Source organism: Mya arenaria, chromosome 8 (genome assembly GCF_026914265.1).
Source record: "Mya arenaria isolate MELC-2E11 chromosome 8, ASM2691426v1".
Taxonomy (NCBI): Eukaryota; Metazoa; Mollusca; class Bivalvia; order Myida; family Myidae; genus Mya; species Mya arenaria.
The window spans coordinates 55,217,605-55,241,467 of NC_069129.1; the positions used below are offsets into that span (position 1 = coordinate 55,217,605).

General features: G+C 38.0%; 1 protein-coding gene across 1 annotated transcript in view; it reads right to left on the reverse strand.

Moving 5' to 3' along the window:
- Positions 1–22,897, reverse strand: part of LOC128244834 (uncharacterized) — a 45,559-nt gene extending 22,662 nt beyond the window's left edge. Inside the window, 22 exon segments of the mRNA XM_052962927.1 lie at positions 1,478–1,617; positions 1,881–1,995; positions 2,689–2,825; positions 3,688–3,805; positions 4,727–4,762; positions 5,024–5,152; positions 5,628–5,685; positions 5,687–5,796; positions 6,172–6,319; positions 7,245–7,388; positions 7,973–8,057; positions 10,993–11,212; positions 11,899–12,156; positions 12,598–12,948; positions 13,092–13,304; positions 13,544–13,662; positions 14,415–14,649; positions 14,764–15,000; positions 15,607–15,748; positions 18,738–18,924; positions 21,263–21,497; positions 22,798–22,897. Of these exon segments, the coding sequence (XP_052818887.1) occupies positions 1,478–1,617; positions 1,881–1,995; positions 2,689–2,825; positions 3,688–3,805; positions 4,727–4,762; positions 5,024–5,152; positions 5,628–5,685; positions 5,687–5,796; positions 6,172–6,319; positions 7,245–7,388; positions 7,973–8,057; positions 10,993–11,212; positions 11,899–12,156; positions 12,598–12,948; positions 13,092–13,304; positions 13,544–13,662; positions 14,415–14,649; positions 14,764–15,000; positions 15,607–15,748; positions 18,738–18,924; positions 21,263–21,497; positions 22,798–22,879 (3,499 nt within the window). The 5' untranslated portion in view covers positions 22,880–22,897.
- Between the last annotated feature and the right edge of the window lie 966 nt (positions 22,898–23,863).

Consider the following 23,863-nt stretch of genomic DNA (forward strand, 5'->3'; position numbering starts at 1 on the left):
TGTATGATAGTGATAGTGTGAATGTATGTTTTGTATGTTGCTTAATATGTATAGTACATGTGTTTTTGTAATACTTTTTGTGTGAAGGCCATGCTGGAAATAAGTAGTATGTCTGTAATGATTGTACACTTAGTATGTAACCTTCGTTAAATAAAGTTTTTATTATTATTAAAACATAATATTTTAAGAGTCAGTTCCATCAATATTACAATAAACTATTATATAAAAAGTCAGACTGGTTGCAAAACCAATATGAAAATGTAAAGAAACTTCTTGATCAAAAACAAAGCATGTTTAAAACCACACAATCCCTTTCACGTAAAGTATTATCTAGTTTACCATTATGCTAACTATCAAGCGTATAAATTATAATATGCAGATTCTCTAGATTAGATTCTCTACAAATCCCTGTTTTTTTCGTGTATTTGAGTGCAACATATACAATAGGTATATACATTTTCGCCTCGAACTATTTTTACATGCAATGCTTAACAAACGTAAGAACCTTCTACCGCTTATAACAGCTGTAGTACAGTTAGACAAACTTTTTAAGTCTGAAGGTCATGTTCAAACGGGAATAAGACTTATTGGGATGAAAACCTTTTTGATCTGTTTTGAACCAAATTTATAAATGATGTTAAATCATTTAAAAGTTAAATGCCAAATTATTTGGTTTTCGTTTAACGACCCTACAGTAGTTGAAAAAAGAGCCGGTTATTTAAAGCATAGGGATTTGGTAAAAATCGTGGCCAAATCCCCCAATTTCCTGAGCATGGATCTCCTCCAACAACAAGCAGACTTGAATTTTGCCATCATGAGCGAGAATAGCTTTATTTCAGCCATAGATAAATTTTATATATGTTTTTCTTCTCTCTTTTTTTGAATGTTTTTTATCAAATTTTAATTATTCAAGGTGCATTAAGATTAAAATGCAAAAGATTATAAAAAATAAAAGATAAATTTCAATCTTTACCGATATACTATTTTAGGCATCTATGGTCACGTGATTTGCATTATTATCGAAAACAACCTCGGATGTATGCCGGTCAGTTCAAGTAGTTCGTAAATTTTTGAATTATATCATTAATTAAACGTAGTGTTTTAGAGTTGTATTTATTGATCTAAGTTTAAATTTATTGCCAGTGAAGAATATTATTGCAAACATAATTAAGATTCCCACGAGTTAAGTCATTTATAAATGTTAACTGCTAAATAAAATTACTACGCGATCTACTTGCAGCGGACTTAAACGTATCACTTTTTCAGTATGTAAACTGTCCGAAATACATCCGAGGTTGTTTTCGATAAAAATAGCCGAGGAGTTCTGAATGGTCACAATGTTCAATGTTGGCTTCAAGTATTGCCTTAAACACATTGCAGTAATACTTGTATTACATTTTTTCATACAAAAAACATTGTTAAATCCAAACTTACATGTCTAGGTAAAAATCATTGAATGTTATAATAGAGAGCATACCTGTTCCCTTGCCGGAGAGTGTACCGGACCCAGTGAACTGACCATACTGTTTGTTGAATGTGCATACGGGCTCTTCACAGCATTTTCCGGCCTGTCTCTGTAGCGTACATTCAGAGGGCAGGGCACCGTAGTGGGCGCAACTGGGATAGGGTAATAATATAATCTTATGATAACATTTATGTATGGGCATACTGGAATTACATTATGACAAAACTGATACGGTAATACCGATAGACTACAAGGTCATTCCCAGCATTTAAGTATTTACTATATTCTCTGATTGATTCGTTTCAAATACCATCTAACGATTGTAAATTTCCACTGCCAGTAAAGTCATTAAGCGGTCTTGAATTGCAAGAAGACAGATGTTTATTGTATAACTTCTGTGTTTTACTGGACTTACACAGACTGGCAGGTGTAAAGTCCGACCTCGGCGTCCTGGCAGTAGCAGGACTTGTCACACCCGTCCTGCCATGTCTGGCCCTGGTAGTATGGCATGCTCTTGTACATGCATACAGCTGCAATGAACGTAGGTAAATGTAAAACACGCAGGAATAACATCGGCTTGATAGTGCGCTGTGTTTTTTACATATTAAAGCTGCACTCTCACAGATTTACCATTTTTACAACTTTTTTTATTTTTTGTCTTGGAAAGAGCAAATTTTTGCGTAAATATCTGCAAACCAATGATAAAAAATTGCTGACAAAAAAACAGCTCGCAGATGTTCAGATTCCGTTCGAAAATTAATGTTTTATTATTAAACCGTTACTTGCGGTTTAAGAAAAAAGCATTAAGATATCAATTTTTGAACTTAAATATAAAAATTTGCGCTCTGTTTTTTATTGTTGTTTTTTGTCAGCAGTCATATATAACTGGTTTCCATGGATTTTTGCAAAAAATGGCTCGTCCAAAGACAAAAAAATGAAAAAGTTGTAAAAACGTTCAATCTGTGAGAGTGCAGCTTTAAACACGCATACCATTGTGAGAAATATGGAATATATTGTTTTTCGTATTTTTAAAGGTTACTTATATGAAAAAAGGCTGCCAATTGCATACGACTTGGTTATGTTGTTCAAAGGTTACCCTGAGTCAAGTTTGAATATTATGTGCGTGCTAAATTGAAAATTAATTTCTCAAACAAATTATATGAGTAACATGCGACAACGCTTAAAATTAGGTTTGCTTTAATGAACTGTGTTCATGGACTTACAGACTCCCTGGTATGTGCCGGTCTGCTGCCCGTTGGTGCTAAGGTGGGTGCCCTTGAAGTCACAGACGGGCTCCAGACAGCAGCCACTCTTCTTCACCAGCGTACACTGGGGAGGCAGGTTGAAGTAGATCGGGCATCTGTTACGACATTAACGTATTAATGTGTAAGGTTAATAATACTTTACCACATGCTCTGATGCTGTTAACGTAGTGACAATTTTCTGTCCCATGTTGAATTGTGATGCAATAAAAATATATGGAATAGAAGTTATCTATAACATAATATTGAATATTCGTTGTTTTACATTAATATAAAAATTATTAATAAGATAATTAATTCAATCAGTTAGTTGCGAAACACTGTGGGATTAAGGACCTTCCGAAATACCAAAGTGGCAGGGTGGGCTTAAACTTATAAAGGCCACAGATATGTTGATTTGATACTGTTTCTACGAGTAAAATAAATATTTTAAATTACAACGTGTTACGTGTCATAAGAAGTTGATTTTCAACGAGTTGAACAAAGGAATACTTTCACACCACACAGTCACAAGACATTGTTTACTGGATAGTGTCAAAAGATAATTTGCACCTGGAACCATTCGAAACACTTTTGTGTAAAAATGCAAGTTCTTTTCTAGGCAAAAAGTGATTAAGTCTGTCTTGAAATCTGCAAAACTCATTGAAACACCTGACCTTGTCTGTCAGAATGTAAGTAGTATGCTTGCGAAAGACTGAACCCTAAAAAGACATCAAACTTGGTGTTTTAATTATTTTTGACTTTCAACCGAAATTTCGAATCGTGGCAATTTCTTCAAACAACTGACATTTTTTTCACTGAAAACAAGACGAAAATCAAACAATATCACCAAATCCCTTTTTTAAAAAAGTGTTATGTGTTTTTATTCAATCAGTCAGGTATTTGAGGGCATATTTGATTAAAAGGTGTCAGACGCAATTGTAACGAAAATCTCTATAAAATTTAAAAAAATGTTCTAACTTGTTGTAGCAGCTGTATCTTCCAGCGGAAGCATCGTCACAGGTACATTCGTAGCTGCAACCGTCGTCCCACGTCTGGCCTTGAGTATACGACTTCCCGTTGTAGTAGCATCGACCGACTGAAAACAAGGTACCCATGTTCAATTACTCTTATTCTAAGCACAGGCACTTGAAATGAATTGACCCCTGCTTTGGTGTTAGATAACCTGTTAACTAGCATTCCTAAAGTTTTTTTTTATTTGTTAAAGAATCATTCTTACCAACGATCTAGCATAAAATAATTATGCTTGACAGCAGTTAAAGAATAACAATAAAATCTCGAAAGGTCTATATAGCAGTCATTTAAGCAGGAGGGCATTCCTTTCAAGCACCTTTGAATGCATAGCCAATGCTTTTCAGTTAAACTTTGGAATCATGTTCGTTAACCAATGCCTTCACTCGCTTATATTCACTTATTCAATGAAATGCATGAAGATATGTCTCTTCCAATAATGTGTTTTGCTTGGACCTGTATTTAGTACATCATTGTACCTAGCACCAGACGATATTTTCCAACACAGTATTACAAGAAACTACTTTCCCCATGGTTCATTTAATCTCTTTCCCAAAGCTTCTTTTAATTACTTTCCACATGGATCATTTAATTACTTTCCACATGGTTCATCTAATTATTTTCCCAATGGTTCATTTATTTTTTCCCAATGGTTCATTTGATTACTTTCCCCATGGTTCTTTTATTTTTTCCCAATGTATCTTTTGATTACCTTCCCAATGGTTCATTTATTTTTCCCCAATGGTTCATTTGATTACTTTTCCCAATGGTTCATTTATTTTTTCCCAATGGATCATTTGATTACTTTCCCAGTTCTTCATTAACTTACTTCCCAATGGATCATTTAATTACATGTTCACATGGTTCGTTTTATCATGTTCCCTATGGTCTCTTAGTTGTTAATGGAATTACCATACGTCCTTCTATTTGAATTTAGGGGACTTTATGACAGGACGCTTTTTCACGTGTCGTAAAAATGGCTACTTACAGAATCCTGTTAGAACTTGCTGGTTGTTTCCAAGCTCTGAAAGAAACAATCATATCTTTTATGTGGATGTCCATGCTTCAATTTGACAATGTTATATTTCAAAATGATCTTACGAAATAAACATAGAATTTGATGTTTCCACAGTGGACTATCACCTGGTTTCACTTATTATTATTTCTGCATAGAAAAACTAGAAAAAAAAACAAGCTTGCAAATACAAGATGGTGTGCCATAACGTTAAACCTACAAACATGACAGAAGTTTTGAAAGCCCGCAGTGACGTATATCTATACTTACGACAGAAGCCACAGAACTGCCTGCAATTGTCCATGGCCCAGGGCTTAAATTTGGTGCAAGCGTCTGGCTGGTACTGGTTGCAGTTTGGCAGGGCGTTTTGACATGGTGGGGGAGCGGTCACCCCTTGCGCTGTAACAACACAGACATGAAGGGTTAGTGACAGTACCAGATACTTGCAAATACATGCAAATATATATTTATATACATATGAACGCGTATGGGGTACTTGTCTTTTTGTCCACTTTCAAGTAATTTGTCAGAATTTTGGATTAAGTTAAACGGTCGTGGGATTACTTGCAGATCTGCAATCTACTCATATGGTTGTTGTTGGACATTTCTTTGACAAGCCCCTCGAAAGCAGTATTTGTGTGACATTCACCATGATTTACCCCGTCAAAAATGAAAAAAAGCGAAAAGTGTGACAGTTGGAGAATAAAATGATGCCATAATCCACTTATTTCCAATTCGATGTCGAAAAACACAACTGTGAAATGTTTCCAACTGTTGAGTTTACGATATAGGAAGGTTTTCAGAAGATTTTTCGTTTAGAATTGGGAGATTTTGTACGTGGGAGTTATCCAAAGCTTAAAAAGTGTGTACTTACGACAGAAGCCGCAGCTGAACTTGCAATTGTCGCGGGCCCATCCGGCGTAGTCCGTGCACAACCCCGGGGATGTCGTACGCACGGCAGCTGGGGTTCTGGTCCTGACACGTGGACGCCATCACCGTCGTGCCGGGAACTGGGGTCACACTCATGCCAGTCGGTGGGATGGCTGATCAGATAGTGATAGGCCAAAATATTATGTTCATGACAAATAAGTAACAGCCAAGCAAAGGTTATTAATAGCCATTTAAATATAAAGATGACTAAAACAGCCACACAGCAGCTACATTAAACACTACTTTAAACATTAGCATTCGTTGGTGCATATGCTTTTCCTATGTTTAGTCATATATGTGGTAATTGTATGATTATACCAATTTTGAGTCTCTTAAAGACACTATATTGTGTATTTTTATGTCCACATGTAAAATGGCTTTCAGGATGTCCTGTTAATAAAATTTGCTGGTGATACGGAATAATTTGGCATACAAGTGAGATGAAAGTCGTGCTTTTCTCAACAAATGACAGTTTAATGAAGAAATACCTGCGCAGGCCTTGTTGTTGAGCGAAGCAGTGATCTGGGCAAGCTGGTTAAAGTCCTGCACAGTCAGCACGTGTGTACTGTCTGGGTCGGATGCGATGGCGTTCAACTCCGACATGTCGACACCGCTACCCACACCAACAGCAAACACCTAGGCAAGGTAATAGTAGCAATGAAACATCAAACTATACTTTTGAATTACTTGATTGGTTCGGTTAACCAATGGCTTTCAACACCGCCCCCCCCCCCACACACACACCAACAGCAAGCACACACCAACTAACATGGTAATTAAACACATATACAGTAGCAATGCCAACATCAAATACTTTCGAATATCTGGTTCGGATAACCGATGACGTCAACCATGACAATGTCATAATGTTAGGGTTGAAATACTTAAACAGTTCTGGTACAGGCAAGTTGGCCATCTTATTAATGCACCAGTCAATTGTAGCCACGGCCCTTCCTGGTCCGGGTGTATACCGGGGATAGCCGGGGAAATGGGCCGTGTTTTTACCTTCAAGGTGGCCCCGCGTGCCGGGTGAATGCGGTGGTAGGGCAGGGATTTTACCCGGGCTTCGCTGAACCGAAAGTCAAAGACCCCGCTATTCCCCGGGCCTTGGGGATTTGGTACAATTGACTGGTGCTTAACGATCTTATCGTACGCCCGTTGAATATCGATCGAACTGAGATACATTTCGAAACTAAAAACAGTTCATATCCTAGCAACCGTTGAATTCAATTGCGATTCTAACGCCACTATACATTAATTGCTAGATTTCCATGCATTCTTTTTATAAATGGGGGCGGATGTGACATTTTTTCTTAGATTATTCTCCTATTTACATGTGATGTTATGTACCGTAGGTATGAATTGTAACCGTTTCCGGACAGTACCGGGCCGATATGCAAATACAGACATTTTATTGGAGTCAATAAAAATTGAAGGGGAGGCGGTAAATAGAGGGGACGGGCGGGGATGTGAAAACTAGCAATTAAATTATAGTCGCTTAATAATATTTTGTCGTACACTCGTTTATAAGACAATGATTGGACACTATAGAACCATCTACCTGTGCGCCAGTGTTGCGAAGTTTCTGTGCCTCAGCCAAAGTGCTGGGTCGGTTTGTGGACCGTCCGTCTGTAACTACGATGGCGATGTTCGGCACACCGGGTCGGTCACCGTTGTTCTGGTTGAAGATCTTCGTGTACGTGTCCTGTAATTGACCAGACCATGACGTGTATAAATCAATTAATAGAGTAGTGTGTATATTAAAATAACTGACATCAAGACCGACGCATTTTAACTGCTAAATTTAAATAAATATGTGATCTACTTGCAGCGTAGTTAAAGTGTACACATTTCTGTCAGTGGAAATCGTCCATATAAATCCGAGATTGTTTTCGATAGCAAAGGCCGAGGAGTTCCGAATGACGACTACTATCGGACTGCATTCGGGGCTCCTCGGCCATTTTTATCGAAAACAACCTCGGGTGTATTTAGACGGTTTACATACTCAAAGTGGTTCGTTTAAGTCCGCTGCAAGTAGATCGCGTAGTTATTTTACCTAGCAGTTAAACGTTATGATTTAAATTTAAAAAAAATACGAACTACTTCAAATGATGTAACGGAATACATCCGAGGTTGTTTGCGATAAAATTGGCCGAGGAGTTCCGAATGAACGGACTGAGGAATGCATTGGTTCCCTTTTAGTCAGCGCTATATTGACCTGTGCGATATGCGTTTCAGACTCTGTGTTTTGGCAAAATTGATCTTGGATTTACGATTGTTAATACACACCTGGAGAGCCTGTCCGGTATTGGTGGTTCCCTGCTTGTACGGGATGTTCGCAATGGCAGTGTCAACCTGCTGCTGGGTCGTATACCTGGAAAATCGTAGTCAACAACAATCAATACCAATTATACTTTATGATTTTGGAGACGGGATCGAATGTCACACTTCGTCTTCGACAGTGCTCTTCAGCTGCATATTCACATTTGGTTTATAAGAAGTGTTTACGCGACATGCAATATGCTACAAAATTTATGAAAGTTATACAAGTATTATTTAAGAAATAATGTTATGGTTGTATTACACACAAACAAGTAGATCTAATGTCGATTGAGAAACACTGGGCCGACTGTTCAGAGCTTTGTTAGAGTTAACTTTTAAACATGAACCATACGATGATGCGTTCGTATATTTTAATAAAAACAAGTATAGCTCAATCCTTGTTTAAAAAACCAGCAGATCACAAGTGTACACATTAAACTTCCAGAGCAGTTTGAAAGCTAACAACGATTCCGTTAACGACGTTCGTAACTTTAACGAGGCTGGAACAATTGGCTCCATATTTCCCCCAAAGAGGACTGAAAACGGTTAAGCCAAAATAATATGCCTGTGTTTCCGGTAACATGGCGAAAAAATAGGGTCGGTAGGTCGAGATCCTTTTTTTTTAACAGTTTCGATTTCATGCAAAATTCTGTTGCATCAAATCAATTGAATTATATCCAAGATTTCCATGATTAACAAAAAGTCAGAAAAAACAGCAGTGTTTATTGTCTGACATCATTTCCTTGCCTTCGACTTCCGTATTTTCCCGCCAATTTTGCCCATGATTTTTTTTTATTTTTTATTTTATACAATACTACTCTATAAGACGCGATCGGTTTTTAGAACAAATCCAGCACTTCAATTTCTTCAAATCTATGATGATGTTCTAGCGAAACAGTCATTTATCAACTAAATTTGTTAATTTGCTTGAAGAAAAACGCCGATTTTCTTGTCAACTGTTTAAGCTCTCTTATGTGGATGTAGGTTAATAATAGAACAAGTAAACGCGGATATTTATTTTACGTATCTTATTTAATTATTTATAATTTATCATTATTCTCGTAACAAACAAAGTTTCATTCATATGCGTAGTGAATTCAAACATTTCGGTCATTGTTTTAAGATTCCCAGACGACGATTAATGGTTATTATATTTTTTTCGATCGTATGGTATTTTCTTACCAGCCTAGACGAAATGCTGGCAATCAAATGGTATAATACGGTATCCAACCGATCGATTTAAATACAAACCATAGCTACGCACCTCTGATCTTATTACCGCTCGTGCTCTGACGTCACAAATTGTACCGTTTGATCTGCAGCCGACACATTCCTATACATGTGTTGTTATAACTTTCTTAGGTTTTTGTTTGGATTTCAGTTGATGGGACTTAAATTATGCGAAATAAATAAACATTGATAACAGCGGATAAATTAATGAAACGATTAATGAAATGTAAACCTCGCAGTTAAGCCTGAATGATATACACAAAGCCTAATCGTAAGAAGCCTGAATGATATACACAAAGCCTAATCGTAAGAAGCCTGAATGATATACACAAAGCCTAATCGTAAGAAGCCTGAATGATATACACAAAGCCTAATCGTAAGAAGCCTGAATGATATACACAAAGCCTAATCGTAAGAAGCCTGAATGATATACACAAAGCCTAATCGTAAGAAGCCTGAATGATATACACAAAGCCTAATCGTAAGAAGCCTGAATGATATACACAAAGCCTAATCGTAAGAAGCCTGAATGATATACACAAAGCCTAATGTAAAAAGGTAAGTTCTATTTTGGACATGGATAAATAACAAGGCGAACTATATCCAAAATATTTTCCTTATAAAGACAGCAAAATGCTTCTCCTGTGATCAACCACGTGTTTGGACCATAAACATGCGTTTGCCAATTTGAAGATATCGGACAGGGATTGCCGAACTCCGCCATTTTGTTTCCCTGTTGACAAAGCGTCTCGGTAATACATAATCAGGAATGAAAGTTTCTATTCCGAGAACAGAGACAGACAAACAACGAAAATAACGACGTTATATTTAATTTATTATTTTTTTACTTTCATGCCTAAAAAAAGATTAGGGTCGGCGAAGAAAAAAAGGGTCGGTCGGGTTACCGGAAACACAGGTTGTTTTCTTTGCCTTACCTTGTAAATAAGTTTTGAATTAAGTATTTGGATAAAAGCCGAGGGTGTTCCAATTGTTAATGTTGTCTCGTTACATAGCAACTCGCCCCAAACTTCTCAAACTGGGCAAAACCCAAGCATAGTTCAGCATAGCTCAAAACCACAGTTATCTGCCCCTGCCCCCGTTGACCATATCTCAAGACCAAAGTTAACTGCCCCTGCCCCCGTTGACCATAACTCCAGGCCACAGTTATCTGCCTTTGTCCAAGATGTATTTCTACTCAATTTTGTGAGACACTGAATTGGTCAACCTTATGATTTCTTGTGATATTTTTTTGTGTCTTGGATTATTCTACAGCAGCCAGTTATTTGTTGTTGTTGTTTTTTGTTGTTTTTTTAACTGGGACATTCGGAGCTCCTCGGCCATTATTTTCGAAACGACCTCTGATGTATTTGGACGGTTTACATACTCAAAAAGAGGTACGTTTAAGTCCGCTGCAAGTAGATCGCGTAGTAATTTTATTTAGCAGTTAAACTTTATGACTTTACTCTTGGAAATCTTAATTATGTTCGCAATAATATACTTCACTGACACTCAATTTAAACTTCGATCAATAAATACAATTCTAAAACACTAGATTTCATTAATGATACAATTCAAAATTTTACGAACTACTTCAACTGACGTACCGGCATATATCCGAGGTTGTTTTCGATAAAAATGGCCGAGGAGCTCCGAATGCAACTGGGAATATTTACAAGTGAAAAGCCAGGTTAGAGTCATAAAACATGTAGTAATAATAACTGTGGTCTTACGCCTGATATATTCCCCTCAATATTTACCTGTTCAGATAAAACTGTGGGAATGTTCTGTCGCTGAAGATCTCCGATGCAACGCGCACCTTGTCCGGTCCGATGTCAAACTTAGACGTGACGTCACGAACGAACTCGAGCATTTTCTGGTAGTTGGCGGCGCCAATACTTCCAGAGGAATCAAGGATAAAAGCGATATCTGCCTTTGCTGCGCAAGTCGGGGTAGTTGTGTTCAACTTCGGTTTGGAAGCTGCATGGTACAAGAAGCATGGTCTTTATTGACTGATCAACATATTAAAAGAACTCTTCGAAAACCTATTCGCACACCGTCCACGTCATTGTTTCCGAAAAGTATATGTCACACAGCAGTCCTTGTTCACAAGTGCTTACAGGGGCGCATGCCTTCTTATTTACGAGGTATTGTGCCCTTCGCCAAGCTTATACATTGAGATCCACCTCCATTAATGATATTTCTCATGTGAAAATAAAATCTCAATATGGTACTAAAACTTCTCTTATATTGCAATAAAACATGGAATTATAGCCTAACTTGTCTTCGAAATACTGTTTCTTTGGCAGGATTTAAACAACAATATAGGCAATATCTAATGTCCAGGCAATGTACAGAAACATGTTACGTTCACTTCTACAAATTAGTGTGGTTTTTTTTAATTTATTTTTTATGTGGCTGTCTTATGTTGATCTATTAAGAGAATGTTATATGATAAGTATGATACGTTTAAAATTTTGCTGTTTATTGACAGTTTGTATTATTACGATTATGATTATGATTATGATTATTATTGTTATTTATATCATTATTACTATTATTATTATTATTATTATTATTATTATTATTATTATTATTATTATTATTATTATTATTATTATTATTTAATACTGATACAGGGTCGACGTAAAACCGTCAAAACGAACCTTCACACGCCTTAGTAGACAGAAGAGCCTTCAGAGAGTTGAGCGCATCGAAATTGTCGGCCTTGTACACGTGCGTGCTATCTGGGTCTGTAGCAATAGCGTTAAGCTCGGCGGTCTTGGCGCCGCTGCCCACACCAATGGCAAGGACCGTGATACCGGCGTCTCTGGCTTTTTTCGCCTCCGCAGCCGTCAGTGTCGGGTTGTTGGACTGTCCGTCTGTTATCACTATGGCGATGTTGGGTACACCGGGTCGGTCACCTGTTAATAGGAAGCAATGAAGTAAATGAGACCATCCACATGAATCATGATATGGTTTTACAATTTGAATTTGAATTTAAATAGAATACAATTTTTTAACATAATTTTAACACCTGATCTTTTTTTATGGAACACACCTTCGGTAGACTGGTTCACGGCATTACCTCTAGCTGTTCATAGGCTTTTGTGTATGGTTAGTGTGTTTTGGAACGGCAATGGTGCTCGAGTTCTCGACTTATTTAGGTTTTGAGTTACTGTCAGCATATTTTATATGAAAATAGAAGGGATAAAGGTCGGGACTTAGCAACGACCTTGACCCATCCGCAGGTCACGAGTAATCATACTGTATTAAACATTTAAATGAAAGCAGCATGTGTGTATACCCGTCGCCTTGGAAAACTAAATAATATATTGTAAGAAAATGTTTGTATATCGACTTACCGTGCGCGGCGGAGAAACTGTCAGTGTTCATAAACCGAATAGCCTCGCCGGTGTGTGTCGAACCGGCGTGATAAGCGATGCCGTTGATGGCCTGTTGGATGGCGGTGCGGTCGTTGTATTTGTTCATATTGAACTCTGCCTTGACGCTCGTCTGGAACGTGTCCACGCCCACCTGGACGGCGGTAGGTCCGATGTTGAAGCTGTTCATCATGTCGTGGACAAAGGTCTTCATCTTCTGGAAGTTGGGGGAGCCCACGGATCCGGAAGAGTCCAATAGGAAGACGATGTCAGCCTGAGCCTCGCAGTCGGCCTTCGGGGCAGGCGTTGTCGGGGGCATGGTTGTTGCCTTCACTGTAATTGTATTCCAAAATGTTTGAGATTATAAATTACCCTATTTCAATATAGTAATATATATACTCATACATAATGTTACTACAGAGTATGTCTTTTTTATTAAGATGTAACATTTTCAATATGACGATGAAAAATAGTACCTTCGCAAGCCTTCTGCGAGAGAGTGGCCTTGATGGTGTCAAGGTTGTTGAAGTTATCCACCTGAAACACGTGTGTGTTGTCGGGGTCCGTTGCCATGGCCTTCAGTTCGCTCTGTTGGGCGCCTGACCCAACACCTACCGCGAACACGGTGATACCCTGCGCGCGAAGGCTGGCAGCCTCTGCGGTCGTGGCAGCGGCGCTGTTGGATTTGCCTGTAAATTGTGTCAGATATTTAGATTATCAGTAACTTGATCATCAGTCGCATTTTAAATCTCGTTGAGATAATGCCATAACATGAAACGGACACATTCCCGTTTTACGTTAATAAAAAGACAACATTTTAACTAAATTGACACATACATTTTACATTTAATAAACAAATAACCTTTTTAAACTAAAGATAATTCAACAAATCTTAAGCCATATATCAGTGTAAGCAGCTATGACGAACCGTCAGTGACGATGATAGCGATCTTGGCGGCGTTGGCCCTCATGCCGTTGGCGGCGGAGAAGGACGTCTCCCGGGCGTACTTGATCGCCTCAGCCGTGTGCGTTGTGCCAGATGTGTAACTGGTGGATAAATGATGAATAGGGTTAAGACGTTACGCGAACTCTCAAAGATTTACCACCTTTTTGTGTATGTACTTAGTAGAACAACCACGTGCGACAATCATCATCATCATTATCATCATCATCATCATCATCATCATCATCATCATCATCATCATCATCATCATCATCATCATCATCATCATCAGCATCATCATCATCATCATCATCATCATCAGCATCAGCATCATCATAATCAAGATGCGATGCTCATATATAACCTTGAGGGGTAATAGAGGGGACACCAAGGGGAACCGAATGTATATGCTCATATCTAGCCGGATTGAGGGGTAATAGAGGGGACACTGAGGGGGGACCGACTGTATATGCTCATATCTAGCCGGGTTGAGGGGTAATAGAGGGGACACTAAGGAGGAATCGAATGTATATGCTCATATCTTTCAGGGTTGAGGGGTAATAGAGGGGACACTAAGGGGGAACCGAATGTATATGCTCATATTTAGTCGGGTTGAGGGGTAATAGAGGGGACACCAAGGGGAGATCGATCATATTTAGTCGGGTTGACCGGTAATCAAGTGGGAACCTGTTGTCTATGCACATATCTTGCCGGGTTGAGGGGTAAGGGGGGACACTAAGGGGGGAACCGACTGTAAATGGTTATATCTAGCTCCCATGTTTATTTTCGGGTTATTCGCGTTACATTATAAAGTCTTACGCCAACTTTTGTATTATAGGATTAAACATGAACATACTGAGTGCTTGTAACTGCGTTCTTGATGGCGGTCTTGTCGTTGAACTTGTTAAGATGGAACTGGTTGTAGACCTTCGTGTCAAAGGTCAGCAGTCCGATGTGAGTCTGGGTGGGGCCGATCGGGAACCCGTCCACAAGTTTGTTCACAAACTGCAGCATCTTGTTGAAGTTTGCGGCGCCCACGCTGCCGGATGCGTCCAAGATAAACACGATATCAGCTGGCTCCACCCCACAGCCTAGTGAGTTAATGAAGTAATTAGCAACAATGAAACCATGGTGTATTATAATGATAAGCAATTATTGAATTCTAAACAATATGTCATGCCCAAATGCGGATTAAAAAGTGTTACCGGCGGCAACGGTAGTTGTCGGTGGAGTTGTATGTGTGGTAGGGCGAGTTGTTGGGGGAGGGGTGGTTGGACAGGCAGCTGCGTTGCACGCATGGTTTTCACGAGCGTTTCCGGTACAGTCGGATCCGCCGTTGGCCGGGCGCGGGTTGGTGCAAGAGCGCTCCCGGAACTGGGTGCCGCCTCCGCAAGACTTCGTGCACGGAGAGTAAGATCCCCACTTCGTCCATGCTCCGTCGACTGGAAAATAGAGTTTTATGTTTAACTCAACGTCTAATTCAGAGCCATGTTGATGTTTCACAGAAATAATTTTGTAAAAGTAAAATGTTACTGTTACAGAGGTGATAAATCAAACCGCCTCAAAGACGGGGTGGTATGGTAAGGAGTACAGATTTTACTTATTTTATTGGAACAACATCTTAAAGCTGCACTCTCACAGATTTACCGTTTTCACAACTTTTTTTGGAATGAGAAAACCAGTGATAAAAGACAGCTGGCAAAAGATAAGATCGCAGGTTTTCATATATCTGTTCAAAAATTGATGTTTTATGGCTAAAAGCGTTACTAAAGGTTTTTAGAAAAGTTCATAAAACATCATTTTTAACTCAAATGTGAATATCTTCGATCTGATTTTTTGTCAGCAGTTTTATGTCACTTGTTTCCATGCATTTTCGCATAAATTGGCTCGTCCCAAGATAAAAATTAAAAAAAGTTGTCAAAACGTTCAATCTGTGATAGTGCAGCTTTAAGCTTCCCGAACATCCATATAAAAAGTTGGTTCTTATATTGAAATCTAACATTGATAAGCATTCTGTGTTCACGTATTAATTTGAATGAAAATATTACTTCTGCACGCTGTCTTTTTCAGCTCGGCCTGTAGGGTGTTGAGGGCGTCGAAGCTGCTCACTTCGAACACGTGCTGGCTGTCCGTGGCGATCGTCTGCAACTCCGCCTTGTCCACGCCGGACCCGATACCGATCGCGAAAATCTAAAAACAAATAATCAACTTTGGTAAGATATTTTTCGGAAATAAACATTATATACGCTCTGCCTTCGTTTTTATCCGTTTCAATATGTTATGTATATGACTGTATAACATATATACATTTAATTTTGTCTTTTGCCTTTTGTACCCCTTTTCATGAAATAAAATATGTTTACACCAAATGTACGTGAAGTTTAAATTAACTGTTTTATGCACAAATTATCACTCTGAAGCGTTTTTCAACTTTTTTTCAAAAAAGTCGATCAAACCATTTTAGGCCGCTAGGCCGCTAGGCCGCCAGGCCGCTAACTTCACGCCGCTAGGCCGCTGAAGTGTTCGATCGACTTTTTTGGAAAAAAAGAAGAAAAACGCTTCAGAGTGATAATGTGTGCATAAAAACAGTAAATACATCATTGTTTTAGAAGAACAGGCATGTTTAATGCTTTGAATTAGCTGACTGCTTTATCGACGTTTTGGGAAAAAAACTGTTGATTATCGCTTCAATGTGATAATTTGTGCATAAAAACAGTTAAAATGTCATTGTTTTAGAAGAAAATGCATGTATACATGCTTTGAAATAAGATTCAATTTAGGCCGCTAGGCCGCTAGGCCGCTAATTTCACGCCGCTATGCCGCTAGGTCGCTGAAGTTGAAAAACGCTTCAGAGTGATAATTTGTGCATAAAACAGTTAATTTAAAATTGTTTTAGAATAAAAGGTAAAGAAAAATATTCTGAATAGATAACAATTTAAGGCCGCTATGTAACTATATGAATAAAAATTCTTGATATATCATTGTTTAAAAAAAAAACGCATTAACAATTACTTGTAAATAGAAAAAAAAAATTAGGCCGCCAGGCCGCTAGGCCGCTAGGCCACCAACTTCACGCCGCTAGGCCGCCAGGCCGCTAACTTCACGCCGCTAGGCCGCTAACTTCACGCCGCTAGGCCGCTAGGCCGCTAACTTCACGTACATTTACACCAAATATCATTTTAAGGACAGATTTAGAGCATGCGAAACACAGGGTTACAAAAAAATCTTGAATTATCATTTATCATCTTTTCACATATGCAGGTCTCTATGGAAGCAATCGTTTGTAAAATGCATATCTCGACATAAGGGTTAAAATTATAATATTTATGAAATATCTTAAATCAATATTCTTTGAATGGTGAACAATAAAATATTTGATGTTAAACAAAACCATTTCTGTGCTCCATATAATCATTATCATCATTATCATCATCATCATCATCATCATCATCATCATCATCATCATCATCATTATTATTATTATTATTATTATTATTATTATTATTATTATTATTATTATTTATTATTATTATATTTTTATTTTATTTTTGTTATTTTTGTTTAATATATTTTTTTTATTGTTATTATTAGTATTAGAATTAGTTTTAGTATCATTCTTCTTCTTCTTCTTCTTCTTCTTCTTCTTCTTCTTCTTCTTCTTTATCATCATTTCCGTCATTATTCATACAAGTCAAACGAACGGTTTTAAAAGAGAAAGAAATATTTTGTAACAAAATATGGCCGCGTTCCAAAAGATACCGTACGTGTTCAACAAGCACGTTCATGAATCTATAAACAGGAACACCAAGAGGATCTTGTGTGATAAAACAGGTCTCAAATGATATTCAAGTGGTTAAAAGTCTTTGATACTCATTTATTAATCTTTTAAAATGTTTATAATCTAAACTTTTGATATCAGTAATCCGTAAAGTGTCGGAAGGTTTATTCAGGATGTTAGTGAAACTTTCCTTAGTAACATTATCTTGTCTAAACAACTCGGTCTTCAATTCATACAAGGTTAAAAGTAAGGTCACCTAGATGAGTTACAATTTTGTCAGAACACTTAACGGTTATTTATACTCAATAGTAAGTTCACTTTTAAATTCCATCGTAACTATATAATGTATAAGCATGTAACTGCTGCTAAATGGCCCAGACTTACACAACTTCAAATACGAGTGCATGCACATACAGTGTGTGTAAACCACGTGATAAATTACGTCATATATGCTATGTCGGAAGGCAACATTTTGCTTAAAATGAAGACTTAACTTATATTTTAAATGAAACAAAGGGCAGTCTATGCCTCTTAAAGAGCCCTGCATTTGTTTTATGACCGAAATTTGGTAAAGTCATTAGTTTCATCAAACACTTCGACAAACCTGTTTCCAAAATCATGTTTTGACAGTGCTACGTCAGACGGCCGTATTGTGAAAAGGTTTGCCGAAGTGTTTAATGAAACTAAACTCTCAATCAAACTCTGGTAAAAGACCAAAGGCAGGGCTCTGTAATCGGCGTAGACTGCGCTATGTTTCATTTAAAATGGTGAATAGTGAAGTTATCTTTGTTTAAAGTAATTTTTTCAAATCAAAATATTGCCTTCCGACGTAGCATTTATGACGTAATTTATCACGTGGTATACACACAGTGACATATAACGTTAACATATAACCTTGATGTCTGGCAAACAATAATCTCTTTTCACTAACAAATGGCTGAATTTCATCTAGAAAGGTAAACCATGTAAGCCACCCAGTCATGCACTCGTATTTGAAGCTGTGTACGTCGGGGCCATTTAGTCCAGTTTGACCCAATTGAGTTTTCCATTATAGTACGGTAAAATATAATTTCATAATGCATCTGATGTTTCCTTAATTAACAAATACAATGTATTTGTGCATACATGTGTTCACTTGTATGTTAATCATGCAATGTTATGTTTATGCATTGAGTATTTTGTTTGTGAAACTGATGCCCATATGGGCCTAGTTTTTGATTACAAACTATAATTGAAACTGACCAAAACTTAAACGAAGATAAATATAATGTGTGAATTACACATTAGTTCAGATTCAAAGCAATGTCGGAAACTACCGGGGACATTACAGTAGCCAAGACCTTATTGTTATTAAAGCAAAATACACAAAACAACAAGAAATGCCTTTAAAGGTCTTCCTACCTTAGCATTAAGATTGCTGTGTATATGAGCAGACTCTTTGACGGTTTCTGCCGGCACGTTCGACTTGCCGTCTGTCATTACAATGAGGATGTTTGCGACTCCTGCTCTGTCGCCGGCGGCTTGGGTGAAACTGTTCGCCTCCACGTACTTGAGGGCAAGGTCAGTGCGAGTACCGCCCGTGTGATACCTGTCAAATATGTTGATAATTGCATGTACTTGAGATCAAGGTCAGTGCTAGTACCGCCCGTGTAATACCTGCCATATATGTTGATTATTGCATTTACTTGAGGGGAAGGTCAGTGCTAGTACCGCCCGTGTGATACCTGTCATATATGTGATTATTGCATTTACTTGAAGGGAAGGTCAGTGCTAGTACCGCCCCTGTGGTACGTGTCACATATGTTGACTATTGCATTTACTTGAAGGCAAGGTCAGTGATAGTACCGTCCGTGTGATACCTGTCATATATGTTGATAATTGCATTTACTTGAGGGCAAGGTCAGTCCTAGTACCGCCCGTGTGATACCTGTCATATATGTTGATTATTGCATTTACTTGAGGGCAGTGCCAGTGATAGTACCGCCCGTGTGATACGTGTCATATATGTTGATAATTGCATTCACTTGAGGGGAAGGTCAGTGCTAGTACCGTCCGTGTGATACCTGTCATATATGTTGATTATTGCATTTACTTAAGGGCAAGGTCAGTGCTAGTACCGTCCGTGTGATACCTGTCATATATGTTGATTATTGCATTTACTTGAGGTCAGTGTCAGTGCTAGTACCGTCCGTGTGATACCTGTCATATATGTTGATTATTGCATTTACTTGAGGGCAGTGTCAGTGCTAGTACCGTCCGTGTGATACCTGTCATATATGTTGATTATTGCATTTACTTGAGGGCAGTGTCAGTGATAGTACCGTCCGTGTGATACCTGTCATATATGTTGATTATTGCATTTACTTGAGGGCAAGGTCAGTGCTAGTACCGTCCGTGTGATACCTGTCATATATGTTGATTATTGCATTTACTTGAGGGCAAGGTCAGTGCTAGTACCGCCCCTGTGATACCTGTCATATATGTTGATTATTGCATTTACTTGAGGGCAAGGTCAGTGCTAGTACCGTCCGTATGATACCTGTCATATATGTTGATTATTGCATTTACTTGAGGGCAAGGTCAGTGCTAGTACCGCCCCTGTGATACCTGTCATATATGTTGATTATTGCATTTACTTGAGGACAAGGTCAGTGCTAGTACCGCTCGTGTGTTACCTGTCATATATGTTGATCATTACATTTACTTCAGGATAAGGTCAGTGCTAGTACCGCCCCTGTGGTGCCTGTCATATATGTTTATAATTGCATTCACTTGAGGGGAAGGTAAGTGCTAGTACCGCCCCTGCGATACCTGTCATATATGTTGATAATTGTATTTACTTGAGGGCAAGGTCAGTGCTAGTACCGCCCGTGTGTTACCTGTCATATATGTTGATCATTACATTTACTTGAGGTCAAGGTCAGTGCTAGTACCGCCCCTGTGGTGCCTGTCATATATGTTTATAATTGCATTCACTTTAGGACAAGGTCACTGCGAGTACCGCCCATGTGATACCTGTCATATATGTTGATAATTGCGAGTACCGTCCGTGTGATACGTGTCACATATGTTGATAAAAACATAAATAAAAGGCTTATGCATCTTATTTTATGATAAGGTGCGTTCGAAAGATAATTTGTTGGTAATCTTTTGCATTTTTAAGTATCGTTTGATAGTTTATGCGACCTTTGACAATTGACAATTTTCGTAATTTAAAAAATGAAATGCAGAGTTTTGCTTGAAATATACTGAAATGCGGCCCCTAAATCATTGCACCCCTTAAAAAACAACAACTATACATGTTCAATCTGATACTAATGCAGCCAATGGTGAGGTCTTTAAAATTGTACGATATGATACGTATCTTCCATGGCCGAGCTGTTAGGTGTAACCCAACCCGAGTGTAGGGTGTTTTGCGCAATCCAGGTTTACCGAATTTCCGCAAAACACCTTGCGTGAGGGTTGGGATGAACTTATCTTACCCGAACGGCCATGGTAGATGCTTTTTCTCCCACCTCATTAAAATAAAATATAGCAAAAATGTCTTTAATTTAATTTTTGCATACGGCTACTTTTTTATTTTTGCCAATGGGCAAGAAAAGGATTTCCAGCATGGCCATTCATTTATCTACTTATCAGGGGTGGGAGAAAAGGATTTCCAGCATGGCCATATATTTGGATCTACTTATGAGCGGTGGGAGAAAAAAAATAAAAGTCTATGTAACTGCATCAGTGCAAGCAATGCCCCCAAATAATTAATAAGACACTAGTCTTGAATTCAAAGAAAATGAAACAATTTGTGTTGTTTTTGTGACTCAAGAGCTTGTTTCGACCAAATACGGCCTTTCATTCGTTAAAGCTCATAGACGTAACAGTTTTGGAGTCTTAGTAGATCGGGTTACAAAGAAAGAAAGCACGCTTCTTACCCAACTTTGTGGATGGCTGCAACCAGATCATGTTTGGTTGAGTATGTGTTGAGATTGAACTCGTTATGCGGGGTGGTCGCGAACGTGACGATGCCGATTTCGACATTGCGCGGTCCGATGTCGAAAGTCTGTGCGAAGCGTGAGACGAAATCGAGCTGTTTCTGGAAGTTCGCGCTTCCGACGGAACCGGAAGAGTCGAGGAGGAAGACGATATCGGCCGGGTTCGATCCACAATCTGGGAAACAGAATTGTTCACTAAGTAATATGTTTGTTAGAGTCTTAACACATCTTGTAATCATTTTCTGTAGGACAATGTTATGGCGCTCGTGAGATTCTAAATATGCTCATAAGCAGGCAAGTTTATAGTTATTGCTCACCTACGTATCGTTATGGTTACATGAGGTACAAATAAGATACCGGAAAATTCTAACGAAATATTTTACATTAACGGTGACGCTTAGTCTACATTTGTTAAAAGTGCATGTATCTTTTGTAATTCGGAACTCCTCGGCCATTTTCAATCGATAACAACATCGGATGTATTATGACGGTTAACAATGTCAAATTTAAATACGCTGCTAGTAGATCGCGTAGTAATTTCAAATTGACAGTTAAACTTAGTTACTTTACTCTTGGGAATCTTAATTAATTATGCAATAATACACTTCACTGGCAATCAATTTAAACTTAGATATACAAAATACACGTAAAACACTACAATAAATTAATACCATTATTAAAAAATTTACGAACTTCTTCGGCATACATCCCAGGTCGTTTTCGGAAAATAGCTGAGTTGGCCCGAATGATTGTACTCAATGAAAAAAGTTTTGGGTGCATTTGTCAGAATCGATGAACGTAAAATTGATGAGCAGAAAAATTGAAAAATTGCCATTGCCTAACACAAAAATCGAGACACCAAAGATATATAACAACTGATTCACAAAATCAGATAAAAACTGTAAGAAATAAACAGAATCTTGACAAAACGTAAATATCGTTTCATTTTATTGCCTCCATATTTAAAGTTCTAGGAGACAGGCATGTCCATATTGACAGAAAGGATAATATAGGAATTAGATTTGAATAATAATTACATTGTTGCACTTTTCATTCATAATATTTTTATATAAAAATCATACGATTTCTTCAATTTAAGAGTGTATAAAGAAACAATGAATATCGTGTAATTGTTTGCTATCACCCGATGATATTGCTTGCCTTATGTGACCACATGCGCGTGTGAAAGTGAACAATCACTTTAACCACAAACAAAATTACAAGAACAATTATGCAACAATAACCTCATCAGACATTCTAGTATTCTTCTGATAGCGCGTATATTGATCTATTACAAAAAATAAGTGTATTGTATTTTGCTTGTTTCACCTCGATATTTCTATTTGCCTTAAAAAAATTATAACAGACACAGGTACAATTAAGTTAGACAAACATTTATAAGCATCTAGTAATGAACGCAAAATATTAATGAACAATCGCAAAAATACAGCAAGAACCCCAGGGGTGGTACTTACTTGGTGCCGGGGTCGTGGCCGCTGCCTGGACCCCTCGGGCTGCCGTTAGGCCCACGAGGGCTACCAGAAAATTCCTGAGCATTGTCGGGGGATAAATGCCCGAGTTTCGTAGGAATGCGCTTTTTATAGTGGTCCCAAAGCGAGCCATGGGCTCAGATAGCGCTTGTACTTAGATATGGCGCGATTTGGGTCACTCGCCAATGGGTTTATCTGCAAGTATGAATAGGAACATCCGCTGGGGGGAAGAATTTTGTTTGCAATTTATTGTTTTTATCTGTACTTTGTATTTGTATGAAACTATTAAAGAGATAGATTATCGTCTCTAACTCGGGTTAAACGGTTTAAACAAGTTTTATTTTCTTTCCTTTTCACCTAAAGTTGACATTGGTCATGTGACCTGGATGTTATTCTATGTATACAAACAGGTCCCGGGAGATGGTAACATCTAAACATTGAAAATACAAAAAAAAAATCTAGATCTATTTTTTTTATTTACCACAACATTGGCTTGACGTGGGTGGTACAGACAATGATTTGGTTATAAAAATAGAATGTAGATTAAAACGCTTCCGTCGCTATATATAATATGCATAGGTTTGCATCGCCCGGTGCGCAACTTATGTTATGTCAAAGCTTGGCTTTTTTTCTAAAAAAAACTTGGTTAATTTCCTTGCTGTGTGAAACTGGATGAACATACGACTTTCGGCATTCAACATCCAAATATAGGTATAAACGACATTTGCGACATTCGAGTTTGTATGCTCAGAGCACCTTCGCGAGATTCGCAATATTCAAGACATTGTCGACATTCGTAACATTCAAGATATTTATGACATTAGCAACAACATTCAGGATATTGACGAGATTCGCAACATTCAAGATATTGACGACATTAGCAACAACATTCAGGATATTGACGAGATTCGCAACATTCAAGATATTGACGACATTCGCAACAACATTCAAGATATTGACGGCATTCGCAATATTCAAGATATTGACGACATTCGCAACATTTTATATATTAACGACATTCGCAACAACATTCAAGATATTGACAACATTC